At 31.7% G+C, this 26,948-nt stretch overlaps 2 protein-coding genes across 7 annotated transcripts in view; both read right to left on the minus strand.

The window, feature by feature from the left end:
* Positions 1 to 11,787, minus strand: part of LOC132949712 (pH-sensitive chloride channel 2-like) — a 29,899-nt gene extending 18,112 nt beyond the window's left edge. For both annotated transcript variants that reach the window (XM_061020733.1, XM_061020732.1), the window contains exons 1-2: positions 11,648 to 11,787; positions 182 to 371 (exon numbers count right to left, since the gene is read on the minus strand). In XM_061020733.1, the coding sequence (XP_060876716.1) occupies positions 182 to 371; positions 11,648 to 11,721 (264 nt within the window). In that variant the 5' untranslated portion in view covers positions 11,722 to 11,787. The remainder of the gene's footprint in view (positions 1 to 181; positions 372 to 11,647) is intronic.
* A 1,663-nt stretch (positions 11,788 to 13,450) lies between these two features.
* LOC132948281 (protein tweety) lies at positions 13,451 to 25,942 on the minus strand. 5 transcript variants are annotated; one of them, XM_061018693.1, is made up of 12 exons: positions 25,104 to 25,912; positions 23,005 to 23,127; positions 19,374 to 19,583; positions 19,153 to 19,313; positions 18,981 to 19,092; positions 18,669 to 18,907; positions 18,509 to 18,604; positions 18,352 to 18,424; positions 17,879 to 18,273; positions 17,698 to 17,799; positions 17,317 to 17,430; positions 13,451 to 15,802 (listed from the first exon to the last, which is right to left on the minus strand). In XM_061018693.1, exons 3-12 carry the CDS (start codon positions 19,512 to 19,514, stop codon positions 15,502 to 15,504), a joined length of 1,734 nt encoding a protein of 577 aa, XP_060874676.1. In that variant the 5' UTR covers positions 19,515 to 19,583; positions 23,005 to 23,127; positions 25,104 to 25,912; the 3' UTR covers positions 13,451 to 15,501. The 5 variants fall into 5 exon arrangements, with proteins under 5 accessions (XP_060874676.1, XP_060874675.1, XP_060874677.1 ...); XM_061018692.1 differs by lacking the exon at positions 23,005 to 23,127 and having other exon boundaries at positions 25,104 to 25,908; XM_061018694.1 differs by lacking the exons at positions 23,005 to 23,127; positions 25,104 to 25,912 and adding an exon at positions 24,102 to 24,126.
* Positions 25,943 to 26,948: the final 1,006 nt, after the last annotated feature.

Below are 26,948 nucleotides of genomic sequence, written 5' to 3' on the forward strand. Positions count from 1 at the left end.
ATGCACTGCAGCTTTTGTATCCAAATTCCAAATCAAATGCGTTCAATTATAATATAGACTAGGCATATGGGTTCACTCAGACATACATACGAATATTATGTGTCGATCATTTAATTTATCAAATCAATATAATATTACCAAAAGTTCCAATCGTCAAAATATAATAAAACGTTAAACGTACCAGGTTTCGCGGGTACACAGAAGTCAAATGGTAGACATGAATCCTAGTGGACACGACGATTGGATTGTGTGCGACGAGTTTTCCGGGGGCCACTGTTTTGTCGTACCGACATGGATCGGTCAACCACCGAAGTATTTTCTCCGACGACGATACTTCGTCGTTGTACTCCGATCCGCAAGTTTTGTTTGGTCTAAACAATAAACATAAACGATAAACATACCTATATTATGTATAAAATGCGTTCGGTTTGAATAAAGTAGCTGAGTTCTGCGAGATTGCAACTATAGAACCGCATGCTGCAGTGATGAGAATAATAGTATAATACCCTTAAATCTTAGTACACCTATTCCTAGACATCCGTCGAAAAAATATAATTTCTGCCGTTCTTGGCTTAAAGGTATATACAAACATAAATAATCCTAATTAGGTACATAGTAATCTATGTAGTATACCTATATAAACGAGTGTACTGAGTGACTGATTCATAACAACGCAGAGCCAAACCTATTACAGCTATTGATTAGGAAATTTTGAGGTTAGATTAATATTATAATTTCACCGTGCACTAAGAAAGGATTTTGCAAAATTTTAATTTTAAGGGTTTAAAATCGGCAAAAATAAAATTGTATTTGTAAATTGTATACCCACTCCCGCCACATGCGCGTTGTGCTCCGGCCGTCATCCAGCCAACTACGAAGGCTGCACTGTCCGCAAGAAGCTCCAAAACCGCCACCATCAGCCTTTCACCTCGGCCAAACTCAATCAGAAACCTCAACTAAAGCAGCCTCATCAATACCCTGTACCACTAACCAGCTCACCATCATCCAATCTACAATCAAACACACGCCACAGATCCTACGCCAATGGAACAGGTAACGACATCACTCACAATCAATCTCACGACAACCACTCCCCCATAACTGATATTGATGTTTTCTCTAAATTTCTAGATGAATTCAAATCCGTTATCAATCCTCTAATCACTCTCCTCTCCTCTGTTAAGCTCCTTGATACTAAACCCTTATTTATTATAATATTATTCCCCGAACACACCTATTGCTAACGTTGTTGACAAGTCAACGCACCTTTATTATTATAACCATTAGTAATAAAACGTAGATACCGCGCGCTAATGCACTAATGACCACAGTGTTACGCAATAATTGTTCCCCATTCCCCCTTCATCATGCAGGGACCGTCGCCGACGTGCCGCGGTTGTCCGCCACCCGTCGTCTCCAACGCTTTTGTCACGTCCGCCGGCAATACTGTCTCGATACACCAATAATGTAACAAATCCCGCATAAACACGACACTGATCCACCCCACCACGACAACTCCACGGCAAGAAAGCTCCGACCAGACAAACGGCCTGACGGCGTACTCACCGTCTATTCACTTTATTTTTTCGCACGGCCTGTGAAGCGGACGTCTACCCCGATCGGCCTTAGAAGTATTATTTTTTTTTGGCAATACATCACCTCGTGGCCAGTTTTCGCTCCACGGCCCTGAATCAGTTCAACGACACCTTTACATTATTATCGACGCGCTGTTCTACAACAACATGATGGGCTGAGACACGACTGCAGGCCCGATGTTCGGGCGAAGTACCCGTCACCCACGTCAATACAGTCAGCAGCAGTCACATCCATTTATCGTAATTATATTTTCCCCTTGGTCTCCCCTTTCAAAGCACGATTTATAGGCGTCGTAAGACGCGGGTTCCTTTTTCTTTTTCCTTCCTTACCTCTCATTTTTTTTATTATTATTAGCTGTCGCAAGCCGCTCACTCGAACACCAAACAAAAAAAAACACGTGAACTTCGTGGGCAAATTCGTCGACTCATGCCGCCGAATTTTATTATAATATTGAAACAATTGTTTGCGACAGGCTCCTAAATTTTATTCAGATTCTGACTCCCTATTATATTAATCCCGACATTGCCATGTGCCATCTTATACTTATTGTATTTGCCCTGCACCACCATATACTGTATTTTGTGCATTTGCCATGTGCCACCTTATACTTATTGTAACGAAATTATGAAAATATTATTATTAAATTATTTATTATTTAAACTTATGTAAAATACCCACGTGATTACCTTAAAATCATAACTTATTATGTCTTTATCAATTCACCCATTCCCCAAAATAAACCTTGGAGTTTCAATACCCCACGCGTGTATCAAAGCCTATGAGTTCCACCGACTTGACCCGCGGGTCTCACGCGGTGCGGCTCACAGGTCACGAGGAAAGTGTTCCCCTTTCTTCGTGGGTAGTTTTTGTGGAACTAAAAAGCCCAAATCCTCACAACCACCAACTCATACGTTAATCTCCCTGGTTATGATTTCTATCGCGCAAACCACCTTGACAACACTGCACATGCAAGAGCAGCAATATATATAAAATCCTAACTTAAATACGTACCACTTCCAAATTTCATATCCGATGACATCCAATCCTGCGCAATCTCTCTGATACTTAATAATATCCCTATCACATTCTGTTTATTGTCCACCCAAACACAAAATCTCACTGACCAGATTTACTGAAATTTTCTCCACAATCAACAACAACTACATCATAGGTGGCGATCTAAATGCAAAACACCAACAGTGGACTTGTCGCGCTTCAAACCCCAGAGGAAATTATCTCCTCCAATCGCCAAGGCCGTAACTGGAAATTAATTTCGGGGGGGGTTTTAATCCAAAAATGTGTGTTCTAATTGTATTATAATATTGTGTAGGTAATTAAATATGGTTAAAAATTCATAATATTGTAGAATTATAAATAGTATTTATTAATGAAATTCACATTAAAACATTTTTAGACTTAATATTAATTAGATTATTTAACTTAATTCTATACATTTAGTTTGAAAAATGGTTTATATTTTATATGACAAACTCTATATTTCTTTGTTTTTCATTTGAAAAACGATTGATTACTTCTTCTGGATCTACAACGATATTCCTATGTACACTGAGTAATGCTAGGCCAGTCAATCGGTCTTCTCCAGTTGCATTCCTTAGGTAATTTTTTATTCTTTTCAGCGTCGAAAAAGTTCTTTCCGGTGTCGCCGTAGTTACTGGTAAAGTTGCCAAAACTTTTAATAAAAATGAAATATTTGGGAAAAAATTTTTGTTACAATTTGAATATGCTTCAAGTATTTCAGGAGATCGTTCTAATATTGGTTTATCACACCATTTTCTTTTCCAAAGTCTTAACTCGTTCGAAAGTGCATCCAAATCTAAAAACTCTGAGTATAATTCGAAATCACTTGCTTCTAATTCGGAATTAGTACATTTATTGGGAAGTAAAAAGCACAGCGAAGATATTATTTTTTTATGGTTAGTGAAGCGTTCTTTTGTCTTATAAAATCATCAAAAAATGGTATTGCAATAGCTATACGAAAATATGTTTTCGGACAATTAGTAACAATATTCACACGATTTTGTTGACGAGCTACTATTCTGGGAATTCTAATATTTTCTTCTCCGTCAATAGATTTTAAAAGAAGTTCAGATTGTTCAAAAATGTCATTAAACGTATGATCAATATTTTCACGTAAATGAGTTAATTCGTTTAGTATTGTCTCGATATGTTGTACAGCTTCTACTAAGTCACAACTAACTGATTGTAAACTTTTACACAGTGGAAGTGTCATTGAAAACAGAGTATTTGATGTAACCATACTTAATATAAATTCACTAGTAACTATTGCTCGATAAAATTGAATTGATTTTGATGACGTATTGATGTCTTGAACTAATTGTAATTCTTCCAAAGTTTCAACAATGGGTTGAAAAATTTCAACAAATCTTTGAATTCCGTTGTGGTTTTCAACCCAACGAGTGTCACACATTGATGTCAGTTTAGTCCACTTGGTATTAGGTAAAATGTTTTTTATTTTAGTTTTTAATATATTTGTCCGCATAGCCGAACTTTTAATGAAATTTCCAATAGATTTTATTGTACCAATACAATTTCTGACGTATTGAACATTGCACGAATGAGCTAGCGCTAAATTTAAAGAGTGCGCACTACAATGCACGTAAAGTGCTGCTGGATGACTTTCCCTTATAATAGTTTGGACGCCTTTAAGATTTCCACTCATGGACGCAGCGCCATCATAACCCTGACCGACCATATATTTATCGTTAATTCCAAGTGCTTGTAATGAATTTATTATTACAGAGGCTAGGTTTTGACCAGTAGTGCTGTGAACCGGTACAAATTGTAAAAAGTCTTCACGTAAAACATAATTAATAGTATCAGTTGTCTCTACTGAATCTATATATCTAATACAAAGAGTCAATTGTTCTATGCGTGATATGTCGGTAGTTTCGTCAACGAGAACCGAAAACGACTTCGCTGCATTAATTTTACAAACTAAATTATCTTGAATTATTTTCCCACAAATCTTAATAAAATTATTTTGTATACTAGGACTTATGTACATAGCGTTTAAAGACTGATTTTCAATATGATTAATTAATTGTTTGTCTCCGCATGAAATTCGCATACGCAACAGTGCTCTAAAATTACCATCATTATGATCAGGTTCATTTAAATCAAGAGGACCCGAATCATTTCGCCCTCGAAGTGCTAACTCTTGTCGGCCACATAAAATAATTGTTTTTATAATTGGAACGAGTTTTTTTCTATTTTCAGAAATTTGTAGAGCTCTTGCGGAATCGAGTTGTTGTCGAATATCTGGTTGAAGTTTGGTATACGTGTTAATAAAATTTTCACCAAATATTACACTATTTTTATGAAACTGTGTTGTGCTATGATGGGATAAAGTTTCAATAGCTTTTTTCCAATTATTAAATGGCTTATTAACTAAGATTCCTAATTGTTGATGATTTCCCTTTCCTCCGAAATCCCTGGCAAATAAAACACAAAACGTGCACATTGCTCCTTGTTCGCCTATTGTTGTGTAAGCAAGCCAAGAAAATCGTTTAAACCAATTAAACTGGAATTTTAAATTTCTTTTTCCAACTATGGGAAATTTATAAGTTTCATCGGGTGTCCATTTATTTACTAATAATTTATACTTCAATTCGTTACTTACAGTTTGATTCAAATATTTCCCAATATCATAAATATTAACGTTTGAGGTAGATGTTTCATTGTTCAACTCTGGACATAAACTTGATGTATGTGGTGTGTCTTCGACTTCATTTTCCAATAAATTTAATTTAGGCTTTTTTATAAAAAAATTATTCATCATAGTGTTTTGTCTTTTTGCCATTTCAAATAAATAAATTAAACACTTCGTAAATCGTAGCACAATAAAACGACAGAACGTAAACCAAATGTCAACTAAATATTGGAAATGAATATTGCCCGTGAAAAAGTTTTAACTATCATCAAAGACTATTAAGATAAGATTACTAAAATACTAAGAAATAGTTCTTTGTCGATTACACATTCTGGTGGTAATGTATTATACATATATATACCTATGCAGTATGTACCTATAATATTATCAAGAAATCCGGCTGATATACCCGAAGTGAATTTATCTGGTACAAATTGTTATTTTTAAGTTTATAACGTAGACCATAGCTGTCATTCGTATATGCACGTATCAATGTTTATCGATTATTCTAGACTGAAATAGTTATTTTATTACGACATAAAATAACGCGAACAATTTCGGGGGGGTTTGAACCCCCAAAACCCCCCCCAGATACGGCCTTGCCAATCGCTATCAACTACCAACTCAACTGTCATTGCACCTCCAAATTACACCTACTGGCCTAACTCCCGTCGCAAAATGCCAGACATCCTGGATATTTTGGTCACAAAGATTCCTAGAAATCTCCACACTCAAATATTTAATTTCATTGACCCCTGCTCAGACCATTCATCAGTCATGCTTTCACTAGTCTATCTTCACCTAGCTAAAATCAACTCCTCGAATCTATCTCAATTTCCAACTGACTGGGACAAATTCAGTAAAATTCTATCGGAAAAAACTTGCCTAAAACTCTGCTTAAAGACCCCCTCTGATATTTATGACGCAGTAAACCTACTCACAACTAATATTCAAACCTCTGTGTGAGACTCTGCCAAACCTGTACCCTCGCACATAAAGCCTCCCCCTCATCTCCCTTCCAACATACGAACTCCCATCTCGCAAAAACGCCGTGCTCGCGTTATTTGGCAAAGAACTCGATACCCTATAGATAAATCCCATTACAACGCACTTACCCAAAAGTTGAAACGTCTGCTAACTAACCTTAAATACGAGTCTTACGCAAACTATACTTCTTCCCTCACTGGCATAGGTGGCTTCCTATGGGAAGCCACTAGGAAATTAATACGCATTCACAATCCTCCCCCTACTCAACGTAATGCTGATGGTAGCTGGGCATTGTCCGAACAATCTCAAGCCGATATATTTGCCAACTATATAGAACTAAAAGTCTCCTACCAACTCTCTCCAAACTATTTGAAAAACTCCTTCTTAAACGAATACTGCCAATAGTCGATGAAGCCAAAATACTACCTGACTCTCAATTCAGTTTTCGCAACAGTCACTCAACGATCCATCAGGTTCATCGTCTGGTTGACAAAATTGCATTTGCCCTGAAAGAAAAATTATACTGCACTGGTGCTTTGCTTTACGTCTCCCAAGTTGATAGAGTCTGGCACTTAGGCCTCCTCTATAAATTACAACTTCTCCTTCCTAGCCACTACTATCTGATCCTCAAATCCTACCTCGAAGATAGGTTCTTTTCCTTATGTGTAGGTTCTTCCTTTTCCTCTCCTGCTGAAATAAAAGCAGGCGTACCACAAGGCGCAGTAATTGCTCCCTACTCTTATATCTCTACATATCCCATCATAAGAATCCCTTAATCTCTTATCTATCATCATTCTATCCCTGGTAACCCAATTAAAAGACTTAAAAGACAGTGGTGTCGCGACCTGCTAGCCTAACTATAAAGTCTTACTCCGGTGGGAGGCCTCTACAGTCTGTTTAATCTGTCTTTTTATTTTTTATTTCTATTTTAACCTATATTTACCATCAATTGTTCTTATTGTTTTCTTTTTTGTAACAGATTGAATAAAAACTTATGAACCAAAAAAAAAATTGTATACCTATACACAACGAACGTTATTATTATTATTATTTCCACGATTTCCATTTATTTCCATGAACATTATTATTACTAAACAAAGTCGGTATAAAATAATTTCCTACAGTATAATTTGTTTAAATATTTATTTAAAACAAATATATTGAATTTTGACACCAATTTTTTAAAAAATAATATTTGTTATAGCTATTAAATTTTAAAATTTATTCCTGTATAGATGAATGACAATTTTTTAAAACATTTCTTATGTACTGAAAAATCTAGGTTTAGCACATACCATATAGGAGGTGTTTTTATTCGTTTCGACGACGATATAATATAATTAATATAGTACATTATACAGTAGAAGCCGCTTAGAAACACGGATTATTGATACAATCGCGTTATTGAAACAAAATGTACCGGGACGGATCGCCCGTATATTAGAACATTTAAAATAAATCGGATTATTGAAACATTACATCGGTTATTTGAAACAATTAGGCGAAGGTCAGTTGACATAATATACACCGGTTATCCGTGCGATAACCAATAACCAATAACCAATTTAATCTTATCTTTGCTGTCGTTACGTTTATATATGGACGGTACTTTATCTTACGTCCTATACGATGAGCACTTTTCTGTACGTATTGTTAGTTCAACTTCGGCGTGTGTACGTAAAGTGTTTCGTTATTTTGTTTGTATTCTAAAAATATAAAATCTAAATCTAAAAATGTCTAAACGCCAAGATTTAAGTGCTAAACAGAAGTGCGATTTATTAAAATCATACGACGTGCTTCCAAAAATTAGTTTACGTGATGCCGCAGCTCGTTTAAACGTTTCTCATTGCACATTAAATAGAATTTTAAAAAACCATTCGAATATTGAACGCGCAATAATGGACAATGAAAGTGATAGTCGTAAAAGAAAAAGAGCTGGAAAAGAAGAAGTTGTAGACAAAGCGTTAAAGGAATGGTTCTTACAAGTAAGGAAAAAAGATGCCCGTATTAATGGTCCACTTTTACGCCAAAAAGCAGAAGACCTGGCAAAGAAAATGGGGAAAGACGATTTTGTTGCGACGGAATGATGGTTTCAACGTTGGAAGAAAAGGGAGAACATCAGCTTCATTAAAATACATGGAGAGCAAGGGGAAGCCGATTTTAGTGCGGCACAATCGTGGTTTAAAACTCATTGGACCTATTTGCTATCCCAATACTCCCCCTCTGATATTTTCAATGCTGACGAGACTGGGCTTTATTTTAGAGCTCTACCTGAACACACATACGCACTCAAACTTGACAAAGCCAAAGGGGCAAAAACGAGCAAAGGTTAATAACAATCGGTTAATCGACACATTTCACTTTGGTCCCAAAGTGTTTCTAATAAGCGGTTTCTACTGTATATACATAATATATATATATATATATGCAATATGCGGTGGCATACGATATCCGTCGATCTACTTCATGAAACATAGTTTACTTTTCATGAAATGGATAATGTTTTTCAGTATTGTAAAAACAATTTTACAAAGTCAATTTCCATATTGCATGCGTATAGATAGGTAATTACTTCAAATAAATTTCATTATTTTATAAAATTTAACGATGATTATTTTGAAAACTTTTCGTGGAGGTACCTATCTACCTACTAACTACTCGTTTTTAATCTAACCAGATATTTGTTGTCAGCTGTATTTAAACAGCTGCTAAGATACAATTACATGCATTTATGTAGGTACTTTAAAAATAATTACAAATAGAAAAAGGTATTTATCCTAAATCCTGGGCTATTTTTACAAAACAATTTGAATATTTAATGAATATTTTGCCAAAAATCTACATTTCTCAAGCGAAGAAATAACCATTGTTAATTCGACGGAAGTAATCAAATAAAAATTGTAACTTTTTATTGATATATTATAGTTAAAATATAATATATTACTATATAACTAATTAGTAATTATAATACGTTAATATATATGTTCATAAATATAGGATGCATACGATTTTGGTCCCAAAATACAATTCTCATATACTATACAATATTTCATAGTTGGGTACACTTCTATAGCTAGTTGTGTCCCACTGTCCCGGATTTGTTTTGGCAATAAACTATCTTGTGACTTGGTCCTGGATTTTTTATGTTTATACCTACGTAAATTGTACGCAGACACTTTCGACATACGCGCATCAAATATTGATTAATATTACCGAGTACCGACATATTTTAGCAGTACGAAATCCAGCAAAGGATACCTATATTATAATAAATTTATATTGCAATTTTAAATTGATTTTTTATTAGTTATACGGTAGATGTAATCTACCGTATACTATATAAAATACGGAAATGTAAGATAAACTAAATTTTGACAAAAATGACAAAAACTAATCGCAATATTAATAAATATAAATACAAAAAAGGTGGGGTCATGTGGGTCACTGAAATGGATGTGTTAAATTCAAATTCAATGATATAAAATAATTTTATACGAAAAACGATTCTGAGCGAAGACGGTCTGTTAGTCTGTATTACTAAGTATATTTTATTATATTATTTCTATTTAAGTAATTTATTTTGCTATTATTCATTTGTAATACTATAGATTAATTTAATTTTTAACAAAAAAAAAATAGAAATTTGAAAATGACATTGTGAAAGTTTCAAGTACTTATGAATAATATTTTTAAATCACAAAAAAATAACTAAAAATCGTTATTCATGGATTAAATATCTAATTTCGTCAAAATTTGAACTCCAACTTTCTATTAAAAAACTGTTTATATATTTTTAGATATTTTGGTTACAGTGTGAAAATTGTAAATGTTAAAAACATTTAAACTTCAAAACATTCATAAAAAATAATTGAGGATTTACGCTCAACTTTTTTTTTTATTGACACTAGGTAGTAACGTATGAGGAACCTTGTATTAATTTTTCAAATTTATTAACAGAGCAATACATTATTTATCCACATTAATTGGGAACAAAGAAACAAAAAAAAAAATCAAAAATTTCTCATAGCTATAGTAGCCTTTTATAGTTAAGAAACAAGAAATTTGGTTTTGACAAAAAATGTTATAGGTTTACGCATTACAGTTGGAACCTTAGACTATAAATAGAGGTATTCACTATTCATAGCTCATAAGTCATAAACTCATAACGTTTGCTGTCATTTGTCAAACTGCATAACACTAATAATATACACGTTGAAACATTGAGAACAAATAATAAAAATACGTATGTACTTTTCGTGCACAGATTATGTAAAATGTAATAATAGAAAAGCGAAATTTGCTGAGAACCTACCTATTCATTTCATTTGCTTCAATACATAAACGGCACATCGTTAACAATAACCCTGTCCGGCTGCATTTCTGTTTGATTAAACAAAAGAAAACGGTGGCCAAAAAATAAACATAGTTATTCGTTAACGACTATATTCATCACCGTGTGTCTGTGTCCCCGTGTCGTATAGGCTATGACCTATATATTACTATTTACTACACATAATATAATTATTATAGGTATAAGGATATTGACTAAAAATTAAAATACTTTATGTCTATGTCTTATAATGTGTCTGTTATACCTAGGTACTTCAGCTCTTAAAATAAATAAATATTAAAAAAGATTATGTCAAAGCTAGAAAGGGACAAAAACTGTCAATTTCTGGTGGGAAATTTTCATTTTTCTGAGGGATGTGGGACGCAGATCATAAAATATGACGTTTGTTTTAAAATTCAATAAAATCGTAAAAATACAAGTTAAATATTTAAATTTGAACACTTTAACCAAACCATAATATTTTATACCTTATAGGTGGCTGTTGATCTATATTTTATATCCACAATAGTCAATGCAATTTAATAATGATGATCGCTACGAAAATAAGTACCTAGGCATTCTATGCATGTACAAATAAATCGATTTACCTACTTATAATATAATATTACATCATATATAACCTTTAGGTAGGTAACAGTTCAGATCCCGGTAGTATAGATAGGAACCTACTGAATATAGAACACCTGGACACACGATAATGCGTGTAATAATTATGAGTAGATAAACTAACTAACGACGATAGCGCGAATTTTCACCCACGACCAATAAATTGCGGACCATCAAGTAAATACCTACTCCGTCATTTTTCAAAAACAAAAAAAAATTTCAAAAAGTTCATTATAGGTCCTGCAGGTCGGATACTGAAATTTGCAATAGTGCACGGCTCTGGAGATTAGTTCCCTAGTATAATATGCGTATATAGCTTATATTATAATTATTATTATTTGTTAACGCAATACGTAACGTGGCCAAATTAAAAAAAAATAAAAAATTATAACGAAAAAATACGTCAAAATTCTTACTTGGCAGACGGTAACGGTAGCACTACGGTAAACAATAAAACACAAACAAAATTGTACAACTTTATGTAAAACATGTTCAGCGTGAATGCAAACAAGCCGTAGTGTAGGTAGTGTGCGCGTCGTTATATGGTGTGCATATGCCTAATTTTCATTTTGAATTCGGCAATTTTTTTTTACTATTATTATTTTATGGTTAATATAGCAGGTACCTACCTAGTGTCAGGTGTTTGGACCAGTTCACGAGTCACGCTGACAAGAGGGGAAAAACAAAATATCACGCACTGAACTTGGTTGTAGTAATGCAATAGCTACACGAAGTACCTACCTACATGGTAATAATAATAGTACGAGTAGCAGCTACCTACGCGTGTCGTACATACCTATGATCATATTTTGTTTAATTTTTATTACCTACTCTTTGGTTTTAATCACGAATTAATGAAGTATTAATGCACGTACTCATTAAGTAGTTACCGAATGCATTATTATACAGGTAATATTATAATATAATAATTTACATAATAGTGTCTACCTACCTGGCTATAGGCTATACTAAATATACATTCATTATAAATTATTATAATATACAACTAAAACTTTTTGAGTAAGTAAACCATTATGGTTATTATTAGTGTTTAACCATAGACATATAAATTATTTATTATTAATGATTCATTAATAATTAATATAATTATTATATTATGTCTATATGAGGTAAATAGATTTCGTATCGAACTTATAAAACTACAGTGGCGTATTTAGGAGAATAAGTGAGATGTATAATCTGTCTTCATCGTTTATTTATAGTTAGAAAGTTTCGGAATTATTTCGTATTTTCACAACTTTTGAGATATAATTTGGTTGGCTAATTAAAATTTTGTAGATTAGTTACAACTAAAAATTATACCTATATTTTCAATATCTGCTTGATAAATATTATTTTCTTAATAGCAACATATAGGCAAATAAGTAATATAATATCCACGCTAAACGGTGTAACCTAACCTATACAATTAATTAAATATATTAATTAATAAGTTATTCGTAACTGTAAATATTTATTTTTCTGTGAAATAGGTACCTACCTACCTTCCATGTTTATTATAATTACTTATGCCTTACATTAACTCCAAATTATGTTCCAATGCATTATTTTTCTGTTTTACAGCTCTCCTGGAGGTTAGGTTAGGGGCCCTCCATAATTTTGTATTGTTACTTAATGGTTCACTTTATCCAACTGAAACTTAAAAATAAAATTTTCTGTTTATCATTTGGATTGGTTGTTTTTACGATATTTCAATTATTTTCAATTCTTCAGAAACTGCTATGGTTTAAGTTGGTCTTATGATCATAAATACACAATGAGCAACTTCGTCCCCTCATAACTCCCCATTCAATAACTATTTTTAATTATGGATTGGTAGTTTGGACTTTACATTATTTATTTATTAGAATAAAATAAAAACTAAATAACCATAAATTATATAAATTATGAGTGTCAATTAAAAAACTGGGGGCACACCCAATATTTTACAAAGGTATAACTTGAAAATTTAAATTTAAAATTTTCATTTTGTTTCAGTTTTAGCAAAAATGGATAGTGTATACAATATTAAATATTGAGTTAGTATTTCTTATACCAAAATCAAATTTAAAAATTTTGTACTCTCAAATTTCATAAAAAAAATTGGCATTTATTGTTGTACTCGCCGCCAACATTTGATGCATAATAACTAATAACTAATAAGTAATAGGTCCCTTTTTAGCATGCATAGCAGATTAAATAAAAATAAATCATAGGACTTATCTATGTATAATTTCTGTTTTTAATTATTCATTTCTTTTATAGCTAAATTATATGAACATACAAAAAATTGTCAAGGTCGAACAAGGTAATAATAATAATGAAAAAAAAATATTTTAGTTACACAGAATATTAATAATAATAAATTTTTTTGTACTAGAGGATTAATATTATTTAAATTTGTATGTAGAATGTATGACCATAACGAGAATATTGCAATTTTGAATACAAATAATAACGTAAAACTAAAAAAAAAAAAACAAATTAACAGTCTCGTTCAGTCTTAGGTAAATGTTATACATATCTAAAATGTTATCAAGTTAAGAAAAAAAACAATTACAACCTCAAATTGAATAGGAGCAGTGGTATAAAAGTACAAAATGCGTTAACATTGTGCATCATTCGTTTTAGTACACATCTTTTTTTTTTATGAGCTTCGATGAGGTAAACATTGAAAACAATTTTTAAAATAAATCAATATTAATTGACAACAAATTTAAAAATTCAAATTATAAAGAGCCGTTATGACATAATGTTATATTACTAATAACGTTTACATTTACGGGGAAAAAAAATAAACTATACCTAAACAAAAATGTAAATCAGTGTACCTACATTTGGTGGTGATTTGGTACCATACATAGGCACACAACTCTATGTCAATCATACATATTGGGATAGCAGATAATGTTTGATTTGGGTATTTACATTTATTAAATATATTTTTAAATGTTTCTCACAATATTATTGACAATAATAAATAGTGGAATGATTGGATTGGTGCCAATTGATTTGTTAATATAGGAATTTCCATTTTACAGAACGCACATAGTTTTCTTACAATTTTAAAGTGAATAACCAAACAAAAATAAAAAAAATAATTTAAATACATACAGAATTATTATTTTGAGTGGAACCTTGTTAGTAACTTTTTTTAAAAAAACTATGATTTTAATAATTTTTAGTAAAACACCTATTTATAACATATTTTTATACTCTAAAAATGAAAATAAAATTATTATAATTATTTATAAAATATAATACAAAGGATATGAAATCTGTGAACGCAGTTTCTAAATATTGGAATAGAAAAAAATTAATCGCTCTTGGAATATTTTGTAAATAATGAAAGAACATTATTAAGCTTATGTGTTACTTTAAAATCAAAATTAAAACAATGTGGACATGTGAATATTACAATTATTTTATAAAACTAAATGTTTGTTACTAATTATTTATTTACAAAAACATATTATTATTATCTATAACAATATTGTTTTACATAATATGAAAAAAGGAAGAATTATAATGGTTACTTAATCTCTTAAACTGAGGAACTAGTAAAAAAAAAATATCTGATTAGGGATTTTGGGACGACCCCTGCCAAGCACGTTAAACGACATTTCTTTAATTGTTGTGGCCCAAATACATAATTGAAAACGAGCCAGTTATCATTGACTAGACCATGATATAGGATAGACCATTAAGCACTTAAAGATTTCAATGTTATAATTATCATTCAAAGAAAACTGAACACAATGAGTATTACACTTCTATAAAAAAAGAAACAAAATATGGGTTAAGGTACTGTCATAAATTATATAAACATTACTAAACCCAAAGATATTTAAATGGAGAATACGTGAAACAAACGTAAAGCTAATAAAAAAGAATAATTTGTGAAGTTTTTAAATTAACACAAGATCATAATAAAAAACAACTCAACAAATGTTTAAAAGTTAAATAAAATAAGATATAACATACAAAACCTTAAAAAACTATAAAACCATAAATAAAACTGATGACACATATTGCTTAATATCCATCCTCCCCAAATGTTTGTAAATTTTCAATAAACTGTGCTCAAATTCAAAATGATAGCATAATAATATTAAAAGGCCATACAAAATAATTGTTTATACTTGCTAGACCATTACAATTCTGTAATCTGATAGGAAGTGTCAAGTACAGGTGTAGGTCTCGCAAATGTTGACAGTGAACTGCCACTTATGGTCGATATTTGTGTTTGATCGGCAGAGGTCGGTTCATTTCAGTAGAAATCCGAAGATTCTAGTGTTTTGCATTTACGGCTTAGTGTAGAGTATTGACGATCATTAGACTGATTAGGTTTGCGATTGTACCCTAGGGTATTGGAATAGGTTGGTACACCGCGGAATGATGGTGGTGGATGGGGTGCACCACGCGCACCTGGATGTTCGAGTGTGCGAAATTTACGGTTTAAAGTAGCGTATTGTGGCCCAACTTTGGATGGACCGCTTTCATGCATGTAACTGCCATTACGGCCATTTAACGTTGCTATACCACTACCCATTCCGTATTCGTCTCGTGGTCTAAAAATTAAACAAGTAATACAGTTAGTATATTCATTTAAACTACAAATATTTAAATAATGAAAATTCCCTAGCATTTGAAATACCTTATATAATTAACAATGATAGCAAAGCTAACAAAATGTATATCACATTCCACAATTAATTTACATTTAACTAAAATAATATTATGTTCATAAATAGTTGTCTTTATATACAAAAAAAAATAAAATAATGACTACATGCAAAGCAATGCATTTATTTAAAACCTATTTCATATTCACTATATAAATTGACTTAATTATTTTAATTGTTTAAGTCTTAAACTTTAAGATATAATAAAATATACATTAAAAAAAAAAACATAAATTATAGATACCTATAACACCAATATTAAAAATAAAGGTTATGCAAATTGTAAAGAAAAGAAAAGTTAGCATACAGAAAGAGTAGAATAGATAATAGTCTAAAGCAATTTTCAAATTGTTGAGTAGGTTTAATGAAATAAAAAGCAAACTTTAACAAAAGCCTTGCTAAAGATTCTTGATTAATCAAGTTTAAAAATTGAGTCAAGAAAAATTACAGAAATAAATAATTTTATAATTGTACATGATTGCGAAGTTTGTTTTCATTATCAATCAAGTTTTTATATGTATCTAATTAATTGTTATCACTTTTTTAATTTCAGAACTCTATATATTTTTAGTACATTTTAAGAAGTCTTCATATTTCATATTCAAAATCTATTGGGATCCATTACTGGTGTGTGTTTTGTAGTGTTTATATGTGTTAGTGTGTTATTTTGTTCATTTTTTACATGTAAAGCTAAGCTATTTATTCAATTAATACTACAACATAAACATACCAGCGACATGTCATACATACAGTTACCAACATTTTTAATAATACAAATAAAACATGCAATTAATTATTGTAAAATAAAAAAGAAACTAGTCACTTGTTTGTTCAAATAATTGTATTACAGAAAGCATCAATATTATTATATACAATGATGGCATCATGCACTTGTAAAATAATAAAATATAAAACAGGCAAAAATACTAATTTAAATTTGATAATTGATATTACAATGTTTTTGTTTCTTCAAAGGAAGAAGTAAGAATATCCGATGTCAATAATTATTGCTGGAAAGAATTAAATCAAAAAAAGTAGAAAGACAATTAAATTATTGAAGCTAGCAACAAAAATTAAATTGCAAAAAACTGCAGAAGAAAATATGGTTATTTAAACACAAAAAAGATATAATTATAAATATTAAATACTATTCTTGGTGAATGTACATTTTAATTCCGAAAGTGTGTACTGTGTACTAATTTTGTCAAATGTAATTTATGAAAGGATTTTTTATAAACTGTCCTTTTTACTTTGTAAACAGAATATATGAAAAAATAAACTAATAAGAAAATAATAAGATACCAAAATAATCAAACAAAAACACAGACAGTCATGCTGGGCGGTTTTGAGCGTGCTGAGCAGGCGTCGGATGCGAAATAAACAACGGGTAGTAGTACGACCCTTGGTTTCGTGTAAGTGTAGCCATCTGATGTCCATGGGACTGTGAACTGCTTGCTGTGGATCCTGGTCGTCCCAGGAAAGGATCTCTTTCTTCTGCTTTTGCATAATCTTGCCTAAAAGATAATAACACAATATTATGATATTATATCAATTCTATAACCTCTAGAGGTGCATACAGACGAAAGTATTTTGTTAAGCAAGCATTAAACAATGGTTTGTGTATTTATCAAAAAATCACCATTTGAGTTATTTGAATTACCTATTCATAATGTATAATAAGAGTCCAAGCTCAAAGTGAGCCCAAAAAGAACTAACAAAAATATTTAACTTTGCTCATACTCGTCTGTACGTGCCTCTAAATTTAATTTTTAGAACCATACTTCTTTCTTATGTATATCCATGTATGAGAATCTAGCCACACCAAAATTGTAAAGAATATTCCAGATACTACACTTGCTAATAACATTAATGCCAATCCAAATCTACAATACCAATGTGAACATACATAAATATTTAATTTTTAAATATATACATATATTTTTTTTTATATGAATAACTTACAGAGCAAGATCACAAGAGGCATGTAAAGCTCGATTGTACTGCACGTGTATTTGTCGACATTCAAGTGAAGCAGGTAAAGCAGATACCATTCTGGCAGCGTTTTCAACATCCATTCTCATTTTTTGTAATAATAATGGCATATCTTCTCTAGTAGTCGAGGGGGGATATAAAGTTGTAGCAAGACGTGTTACAATATCGAGCTGGTAATTAGTTGCATCTACTGAAGTTGATGCTTGACGTATTGCCATACTAAATGGGTTGGTCCGCGTGCTACCAGTTGGGTTATTACTACCTTCACATGTTGTATAGAAAGATAATGTGTCTGGACGCAGCGACGATGGAGTCCAATCACGTTCTAACCATTCATTTGGATTCATACAAAAATCACCCAATGCCTACCATAAAATAGTAGAAATATCAAGCAGGAATTACAATAATTATCAAATCAAATTTTTTAAATGTATATTGCTTACAACTGCAGCAGTTAAATAAATAGATGCAGTAAGCCATGATATGATGACAGCAAACAGTCCAAAAACAGAGAACCTGAAATTAAATAATAAATACACAGTTAATTAGTAATTGTATATAGGTTGTAGTACATAATAAAATGATATTTCAAATCCATACATGATTAAAGCACAACGAGAATGTCTGGCTACTCCAAACAAAAGTATAACACAGAATACCAATAGAATACTAAGAACACCCATTGTCAATGGCCATCTACAAAATTAAGGTATACACAATTAATATTTGAATTATTCGATAAATTATGTAATATTCTCACCTTATTGTTTCCATTAAATACACATCATCAATAAATGGAGTCAGATTTACTCCACGCAAAGAATTACTGATACCACGAATATTTGTCAAAGTTGAAGCTGCGTTGCCAACTAAAGTGCTAAGAGCAGTAACAATTTGTCCTCGAGCAGTCAAATTAGCAACCGGTGAATCTATGATATCACCTATATTTGTTAGTTTGTCATGAATGTTCACTTGAAGCAATATTTCAATATCTGATGTCTAGGAAATACATTTTTAATAAAATTATTATAAAAAAATGATTAATTCAGTACTGTTGAAATTGTAACCTTACCTGATTTTTAACACTTATAACTAAGTCATCCAAAGCTCTAGCTGAAGTCAGAAATTGAACAACTCCATTATGTAAATCGTCATTACCATATAAGCTAACGCCAACAGCACCACTATATAAGGATAAAACACTAAGATTATTTAGTGAAAACAAAAAAACATACAAACATTACCATGATAAAACAGTAAATATTGCTAAGGTCCATTTGAGCACAACAATACTATGCCTTGGTCGAGGTTTTCGATCACAGCATCTTGTCATAAGATAAATTAACAATAAAAACATTGTAATTATCAACCACACTGAGGGAATAGAACCCAGAATACCAAGCGACTGAAACAAAAAATTTGTTATAATCATGACATTTACACATAATATGTTTATGTAACTTACTTCCAAATAAAGTTCACTCCATGGGGCAAATGCAGAATTAACATGGTGACCACTGACATTTAGATGTGGGAATGAATGGAATAAATGAGCCAAAGCTGGCGTTTTATAAGTAACAACATTCTCTTGCAACATTCTAGCCATTTTTTTGTCTTTTATATTGATTAATATACACGTACGTACCAAAAATTAATTTCTATCTGCATTTTATATCTGAAAAATAAATTATAAGTTAATTGGAACAATTTGTAAAAAGTGTTCAGATGTATTTAAATATTTTAAAAATATAGTAAACTCTCATATCACATAATAGTAAGGAAATACATATTAAAGCGGGTATACAAGTGTACTTTTTGTCTATTATTTATAAATAAATTGCACATACATTATTAGATTATGATAAGATATTTTTAAACGTTACTGAACTTCTGTTCTGAGAATTGACTCATTATAACTATGACTGCTTACCATCACATTTATAGAACAAAATACAATCGAGGAACCTACTACCTATGATTATCATCAATTTATGAGCACAATTTCATCATATTGTCATTGTACAAAAAGTTTAAAACACTTTCAATATTCTAAGATACCTACCTATCAAATTACGTGCAATAAATCATCTAAGATTGAATGTTTTTAATAGTTGACGATTATTAATTTTACTTATTATAGGTAATTAAATACAAAATTCCATTTTGACACGAAACATATAGTCAGACAAATCTTTCATGCTTCCAACAAAACATACCATTAATCATATTCAGTATAATAGTAAAAATCCAAGTAACTTATCATTTCTTGTCAAAATATATAAAAAAAATTAATATTAGATATTAAACATTGACTGGTTAATATTTGACAAATAATATGAAGCGAGATATGAAAGCAATAAGCATAATAGCAAAATGATGGACAACTTAGTATTCTGTATAATAAATAAGTTATAAGTTAACACTAACATTATTTTTACTAGATAGTCACCTATAATTGCCATATATACCTGTTACCTATGCACATTTTAGATTCTGAGCGAAGCAATGAATGTATTGATTTTACAATAATATTTTTTTTTTTTATTTTTTTTTGTGTCTGTCATCACCTTTTAGGACAGTAAAAGTGCTTGGATTTTCTTCAACAGTAACCTTTCTGATAGGAAAGTGAATCTAGTTGGTACTTAGGGGGGTCAAAAGTAAAAATGTCCTAGTAGTTTTCAAAAGCGACATGAAAAACAAAAGAAAAATTAAAGGAAAACAGGAATTTTTACACAAAATCTGTTTTTGAGAAAATCAATTTTGGCTTTTGGTGCAACTCTAAAACAAATGACCGTAGGTACATGAAATTTAGACTGAATGTTAATATAAGCATTTTCTATACACCACAACATTTTCCAAATATTTTGAGCTGTTTACGAACATTTTCAGTTTCCATTTTTTTTTAGTTTTTTTTTCAATAAATATCAATAAAATTTTATTTGTTGGTTAAAAAAGCTTAAAAATTTAATAGAAGGCTCCTAGGTTATTGTTTCAAAGGCGGATGAAAAAAATTAAAAATCCTTAGTAACAATTTTTATTTATAAACATTTAAAGTTCAAATCTTGACAAAATACGGTAAAATCACGAAAATTAGCAAATTATTTTGAGTTGAAAATTCATAAAAATTTTTCTTTTTAAATCTAAGATTTGAAAATGTAGTACAAAATTGTCCATAAGTTTTATGAGCGTTTGAAATTCATATTTTTACAACATTTGATATTCACTCAATTTCTCATGTAATGATTTTCTTATTTTGTTGTAATTAAAAAACGTATGACTGTAGTCTGTAGATACTTGAAAATTTTACTAAATGTTTATATTAGCATTTTCTATACAGGATAAAATTTTGAAAATAATTTGACTCTTTTTGAGCTGTTGACGGACATTGTCAGTTAGTTTTCATTTTTTTAGTTTTTTTTCTATAAATATCAATAAAATTTTATTTGTTGGGTAAAAATGTGTCAACATTTAATACGAGGCTCCTAATATATTATTACAATCGCACTTAAAAAATATTATAAATACATAGGCACAATTTACATTATAAATTAAAAATATTATTATTAATTTAAGGTTGATGTTTAGGAATTACCTTCCAAATTATTAATTTAAAAATGTAACCTAGATTCTACAAATCATTTTTAAAATGTCTAATGCCCGTATGCATACCTACTCAAGTAATTGTCACATATGACATGTTAAACTATGCCTTATGTGATATATAAAATGACTATGCATATAGACATAACTTATATTAATATAAAACAATTAGGTACCTATATCAATTAAGTGTAGAGTAAATATTAAAATATTGAATTACCCACTTTTATAAGATTAAATCTAAGTATATTCGACTAGAAATCAAGACATAATAGAAGTTTATAAAAATTAGTACCTAGGTATAAATTTTAAAAATAAATAACATAATGTTTATGAATTATTACGTTGTTAGTTTTTCATAGAGAAAAAAGAACTCTTAAGGTGTTTACAATTAGAGGACAACAATATTTATATCTTACTGACTTACCTATAATGTAGGTAGGTCATTGGCGCAATTATGGTGGGGGGGGAGGGGGGGTGCAAAAGACTTCATCGCTTATATTTTGATTATTTTGATGTAAAAATTATCAATAATGAATAAATACAAAAATGTTGTATCATACTGTATACTGTTTATTGAGTCCTTAGAATTTGCAAGGCCCAGGGCGAAAACCAATTTTACCACTTTTTTCAAACGCGAGGCCTTTCAATTTAAGCAAAAAGCGCAAAGCCCAGGGCCTGTTATTGAGGAATATAATAAGTAGGTACTTCACTATTTTGTTCCAACATTCCCAGCTATAACAGTATAACATAATACTATGAAATAATCTTTAGCTAAGGTCTTTAATGTTGTATAGAACAGGTCACTTATTTGTGTAACTATGATCATACCTACTTATATTTTCTTATAAATCAATAAAATAACATTGAATACAGAATAAGGGTATTTCTCTTTAATCTTTGGCAGGATAAAAGATTGCCCATGAATGTGAACGCGTTTATATTGTTTCCTTGTTTATAATTTGTTATAATTTGTAATATTGAAACAAGTGGGTGCGCGTAAAATAGCTGACAATATTTCAATTAAATTGTGTTGTTCAAAAAACTGTTATGGTGTTTTTTTTTTAATGAGAATTAAATATATCAATTATTAATAATATTAAACAAATAGTAAGACATACCTATAGAACCTATATTATTTAAAAAATAATGATAATTTTATTTCTTATCTGTTACTGTTTCACTCATATTAAAATATAGTACATATTAAATAAACATTTGACATTATTGTTATTTACAGATTATAACAGGAAGACTAAATAAAATAACTTTTGTTCTAATTAATATTTTTTTTATATATATATATAATTTATAGTATTTTGCGCTACATGTATAATATAAAATTCAAAATAGCCAATTTGTAAATCTGATTATAAGAACAATTTTAATGGTAAAAACATTTATCTAAGTCTAGTAGTTAATTTTTTAGAATATTTTAATATATCAATATTTTTTTGAGTAAATTAATTTAACTTTATTCACAAATTTTATCATACCTTTACGGAGCGCAATTTTTTTTTTCAGATCTTCCTGTTAAGCTTTGTATATACAGTGTCGGTCTGCGGGTCTGGGATTTCTTTACAATTATTACATCCCTAAAAACATAGGTCTAGTTGCGCCTATGAAATAGGCACAGCATAAACAAATGTATTATAATTTAATAAAAAGTATTAAAATAATTAATATAATTTATCTACACATCCAAACTTGATGTTGTTATTGAAACAAAAAACAACATTATGAAGTACCTATTCTCTGTACAAAATGAGATCAGTACCGGGCGGCGACCAGTTTTTGTTCCGCGACAGTCAGATGCTGTCCCCACTACAGCGGCACGTAAAGTTGTTTCGTGTGACAATATAACATAGCATTAAGGTCATAATAATCCATCGACAATGTTAGTATCTAAGAATCACCAAAAGAGGAAAAGCATGAATGCGATGACATAGACGCCTGTCTAGACGCTGGTTTGATTGTTTTAAATATAACATAATATTACCTACTTACCTATTGTAGTGCTAGTAAGTACTTACTTAGGAAAACTGTAAAACCACAGTATAGAACATTACCCACCTACAGGCTATAAAGTATAAGTATCCCAGGTTATTGAATAATGTTGATAATAAGAAACTTAATTTATAAGTAATCAGTTAACTTCATTTAGATATAACATGAATTTATTGTAGAATAAATAACATACATATTATCAAAATGATTGTTGTTCTAGTATAGGGAAATGTAAGTACAGAATATCATGAGAATATCTAGGTAGGTACTTAGTTTCTATTTATTTATTAATAACGCTGCCTATAACCAGTTTATATTATGGTCTATGCAAAGTCTGTAGACAGTTTTTTTTGATATTAAAAATGACTTTACTACACATGACAGTGTACCTAACCTATATGTACTTGAATGTTCTAGATTAAAATAATTTAACACATAGGTATTATGATAAACTAAAAGGGCAATAATTGCATACAACAAACTGTCAATGTTTATTCAGTTGTGTATCTTGACAACCTATTCTACAAAATGATGCATTTCTGCAATAAAACATATTACAATGGTCTTTAAATAAGAGGACGCAAACCTGCATATTGTGCTGTCTTTGTCTTACTAACGTAAAGCATGGTCAATTTTTGTTCAGCAACACTCATTATCTTGTATGTTGTTATAACATTAATATTAGAGTAAATTAACCCTGAAATTAATTTATCATCAAACTTAGAAACAAATAACTGAGAATAATAATAAAAAAATATATGACATCTTGGCATATTTTAGTTGGATACATAGGTAGGATAGGTTATATTATATTAGGTATATTACTATATTATGATTTTTTAAATAAATAATGTACCTAAGGTAGGTATACTGTTTTTAATACCTAAACAGTTTGATTGCATCATAGAATGTCAAAGTAAACACATAATATAATCACATTATCAATTCATATTTGTAGTTATCTAATTAAAAATTATTGGATGTAAAAAAAATTACCATTCGCCTCTTTAGATAGGTAGCTTAATCCTAATAGAACAACCATGTTATTTAATCGACAAGTAATAATCTATTTGCTTTATGCAACCACAACCAATATAACTAGGTACCTACAATTGTGGATTTTAGATAAAATAAAAGACATTATTTTAACATTCATATTCGCTCATATTATAGTCAGAAAGGTACTTGAGCAAACATTTTTAGTCGAGCAGCAGGTAAATAGTGTGCATAGCATTATCGCATATAAGATACAATTATACAGAAGGAATCATATTCATAGCATTACAGAACCATCCCACCGACAGGTATATGTATAAGAAGTTTGAACGATCGGCTGTAACCGAGTAAAAACCAAGCAACCATATGATACACACATACAGCGCCGGGTGGCCAGGCGAACAGGTCGAGTGTCTACCCGGGGCCATACTACCCAGTTTCCGGTCGGACAGTGGGTAGGGACACCCAAATGCCCTATTGAAGTGCGCAGGGAACGGTCAACCGGTGTTCATCTCATCCGTGCCAGAAGGAAGAGGAGGTGACGACCAGGTGGCCGGAAGGGACGTGCAAAAGACAACTTAACTTAACTCACCCATGACGTGTTGGAAGACGGCGATGGGACTGCTTTAGCTAGCAGCGGAAGCAGAGTCGGTTGTTGTTGTCTACCGAGACGACAGCGATAACACCGGCGAGGACAACAACACGGTCATCGGAAAACGGCGGCGTGGAAAACTCGGACGAGTGGAGGCGGCGACGACGACACACGCACGAGACTGGTTTATCGATCGGTAACGGGCGCGCGTAAACGTCGTCGTCCGACCGCGGAAGTTGCGAGTGTGAGATAATCGCGATTGTCGTGTCGGCGCGGCGTCGTGCCCGGTGGTAGGGAAACGAACGGGACGACAATCAACGAAACAATAATAATAGCCGTCCGAGTAAAATCGGAGGGGAAACGAGACGAAAATAATGAATTTAAAAAAATCGAAAAAAAAAACAACAATTAACAACAACAATAACAACAACAACACGACGAAGGTGACAAACGGGCCTGTGCGTTAACCTAACCAGTAACCGGTCGGCGGCGGCAGTGGTGAGACGACGGACCGTCGGCGGTACGTGTTGTGCAACGCGCTACGAGCGGACGTTGCCGGAAATGTCAATTGTCGCGTCGGCGGCGGTGTCGGACGTCGGTGTGTGACGCCATTTTAGAAAATCATTACGACGGGCTCGGGGCGCTGTAGCTGTGCTGCGCCGCTGCTTTTGCTGGCTGGCTGCTGAGTGCCTGAGTACTGACTGCCGTCGCCCGTCTGTCGTCGCGGTCCCGGTGCTCGGCGCTGCACTCGCCGGCCGCCACCCGGCGCTTGCCCGGTCCCGTTCGCCTGTCGCGCAACGGTGCTGCCGCCTGTCCCGATCCGGCTTTTCGTTGATATATTTTCGCAGGGTCTACGCCCTAACGCGCCGCCGACGACGGTCGGTCCCGCGCACGCATCCCTCGCCCGCCACCCGATCGTCATTGAACCCCTTGGATTTCGAAATACGTTTTTTCCTCCTCTCTCGCTCTTTTTCTCAGTTACCACAAAACAAGCAGTCGCGGGCCGCCAAAAACGCGTTTCCAGCACGTTGTGTTGTTAATATTACGTCACTGGCACTCACTGCACGTCAGACTATTGCAAAACTTCCCGACGACCGGTTTTCCATCGTCAATATTTTGAAATAATTATTTTTCCCGGTTCGAGTCACATCAGTGTACAAAATATGATATTATGGCGATGTATAATAATACAATTATTATTATTATACTATGTTGAATTGTCGCCTTTTGGAACGTGGCGATGACTGAGGGGGACCCTTTTATTATATTATTATCGTTGTGTAGGGAACGCACGCTCGCTTGTTCACAGGAAATACTTATACGGGGGTACTTACCTCTGCATCACCAATACGCGCGCATTAAATACTAAATATATTATTTACACTTGACGGTTTACAGTCGTTGTGCTTGTACTTATTTCCCAATACGGTCATACGGCGAGTCGTTGAATAATAATATTCTTTAATGATCTAAAGCTATATTTTATTAAATGACTCGCTGTCCGCTGTATATTACCCGATCACCACGAATAGTTTTATACCAAGAAGCGACAACAAAAACGAATGATAAAATACATATTATTTTTAAATTATCATTAGAATTTACAATTTATTATTATAATGTACTTTGCTACATAATGGCGACAATATAATAGTGTGTTTCGAATGTTTCAATCAATATCCTATATGCGTATATTATTATGACAATGATTTAAACGATGCGACGCCGAAAAACGAACTTATCTCATTCAATAAATAAATATTGTCAATAATAATTAAAATAATTGATATAAATTGAAATAAAATAATTTATATATAATTAATAATACTATAATATAATAGTGTC

Source organism: Metopolophium dirhodum, chromosome 7, assembly GCF_019925205.1.
Source record: "Metopolophium dirhodum isolate CAU chromosome 7, ASM1992520v1, whole genome shotgun sequence".
Classification (NCBI taxonomy): domain Eukaryota; kingdom Metazoa; phylum Arthropoda; class Insecta; order Hemiptera; family Aphididae; genus Metopolophium; species Metopolophium dirhodum.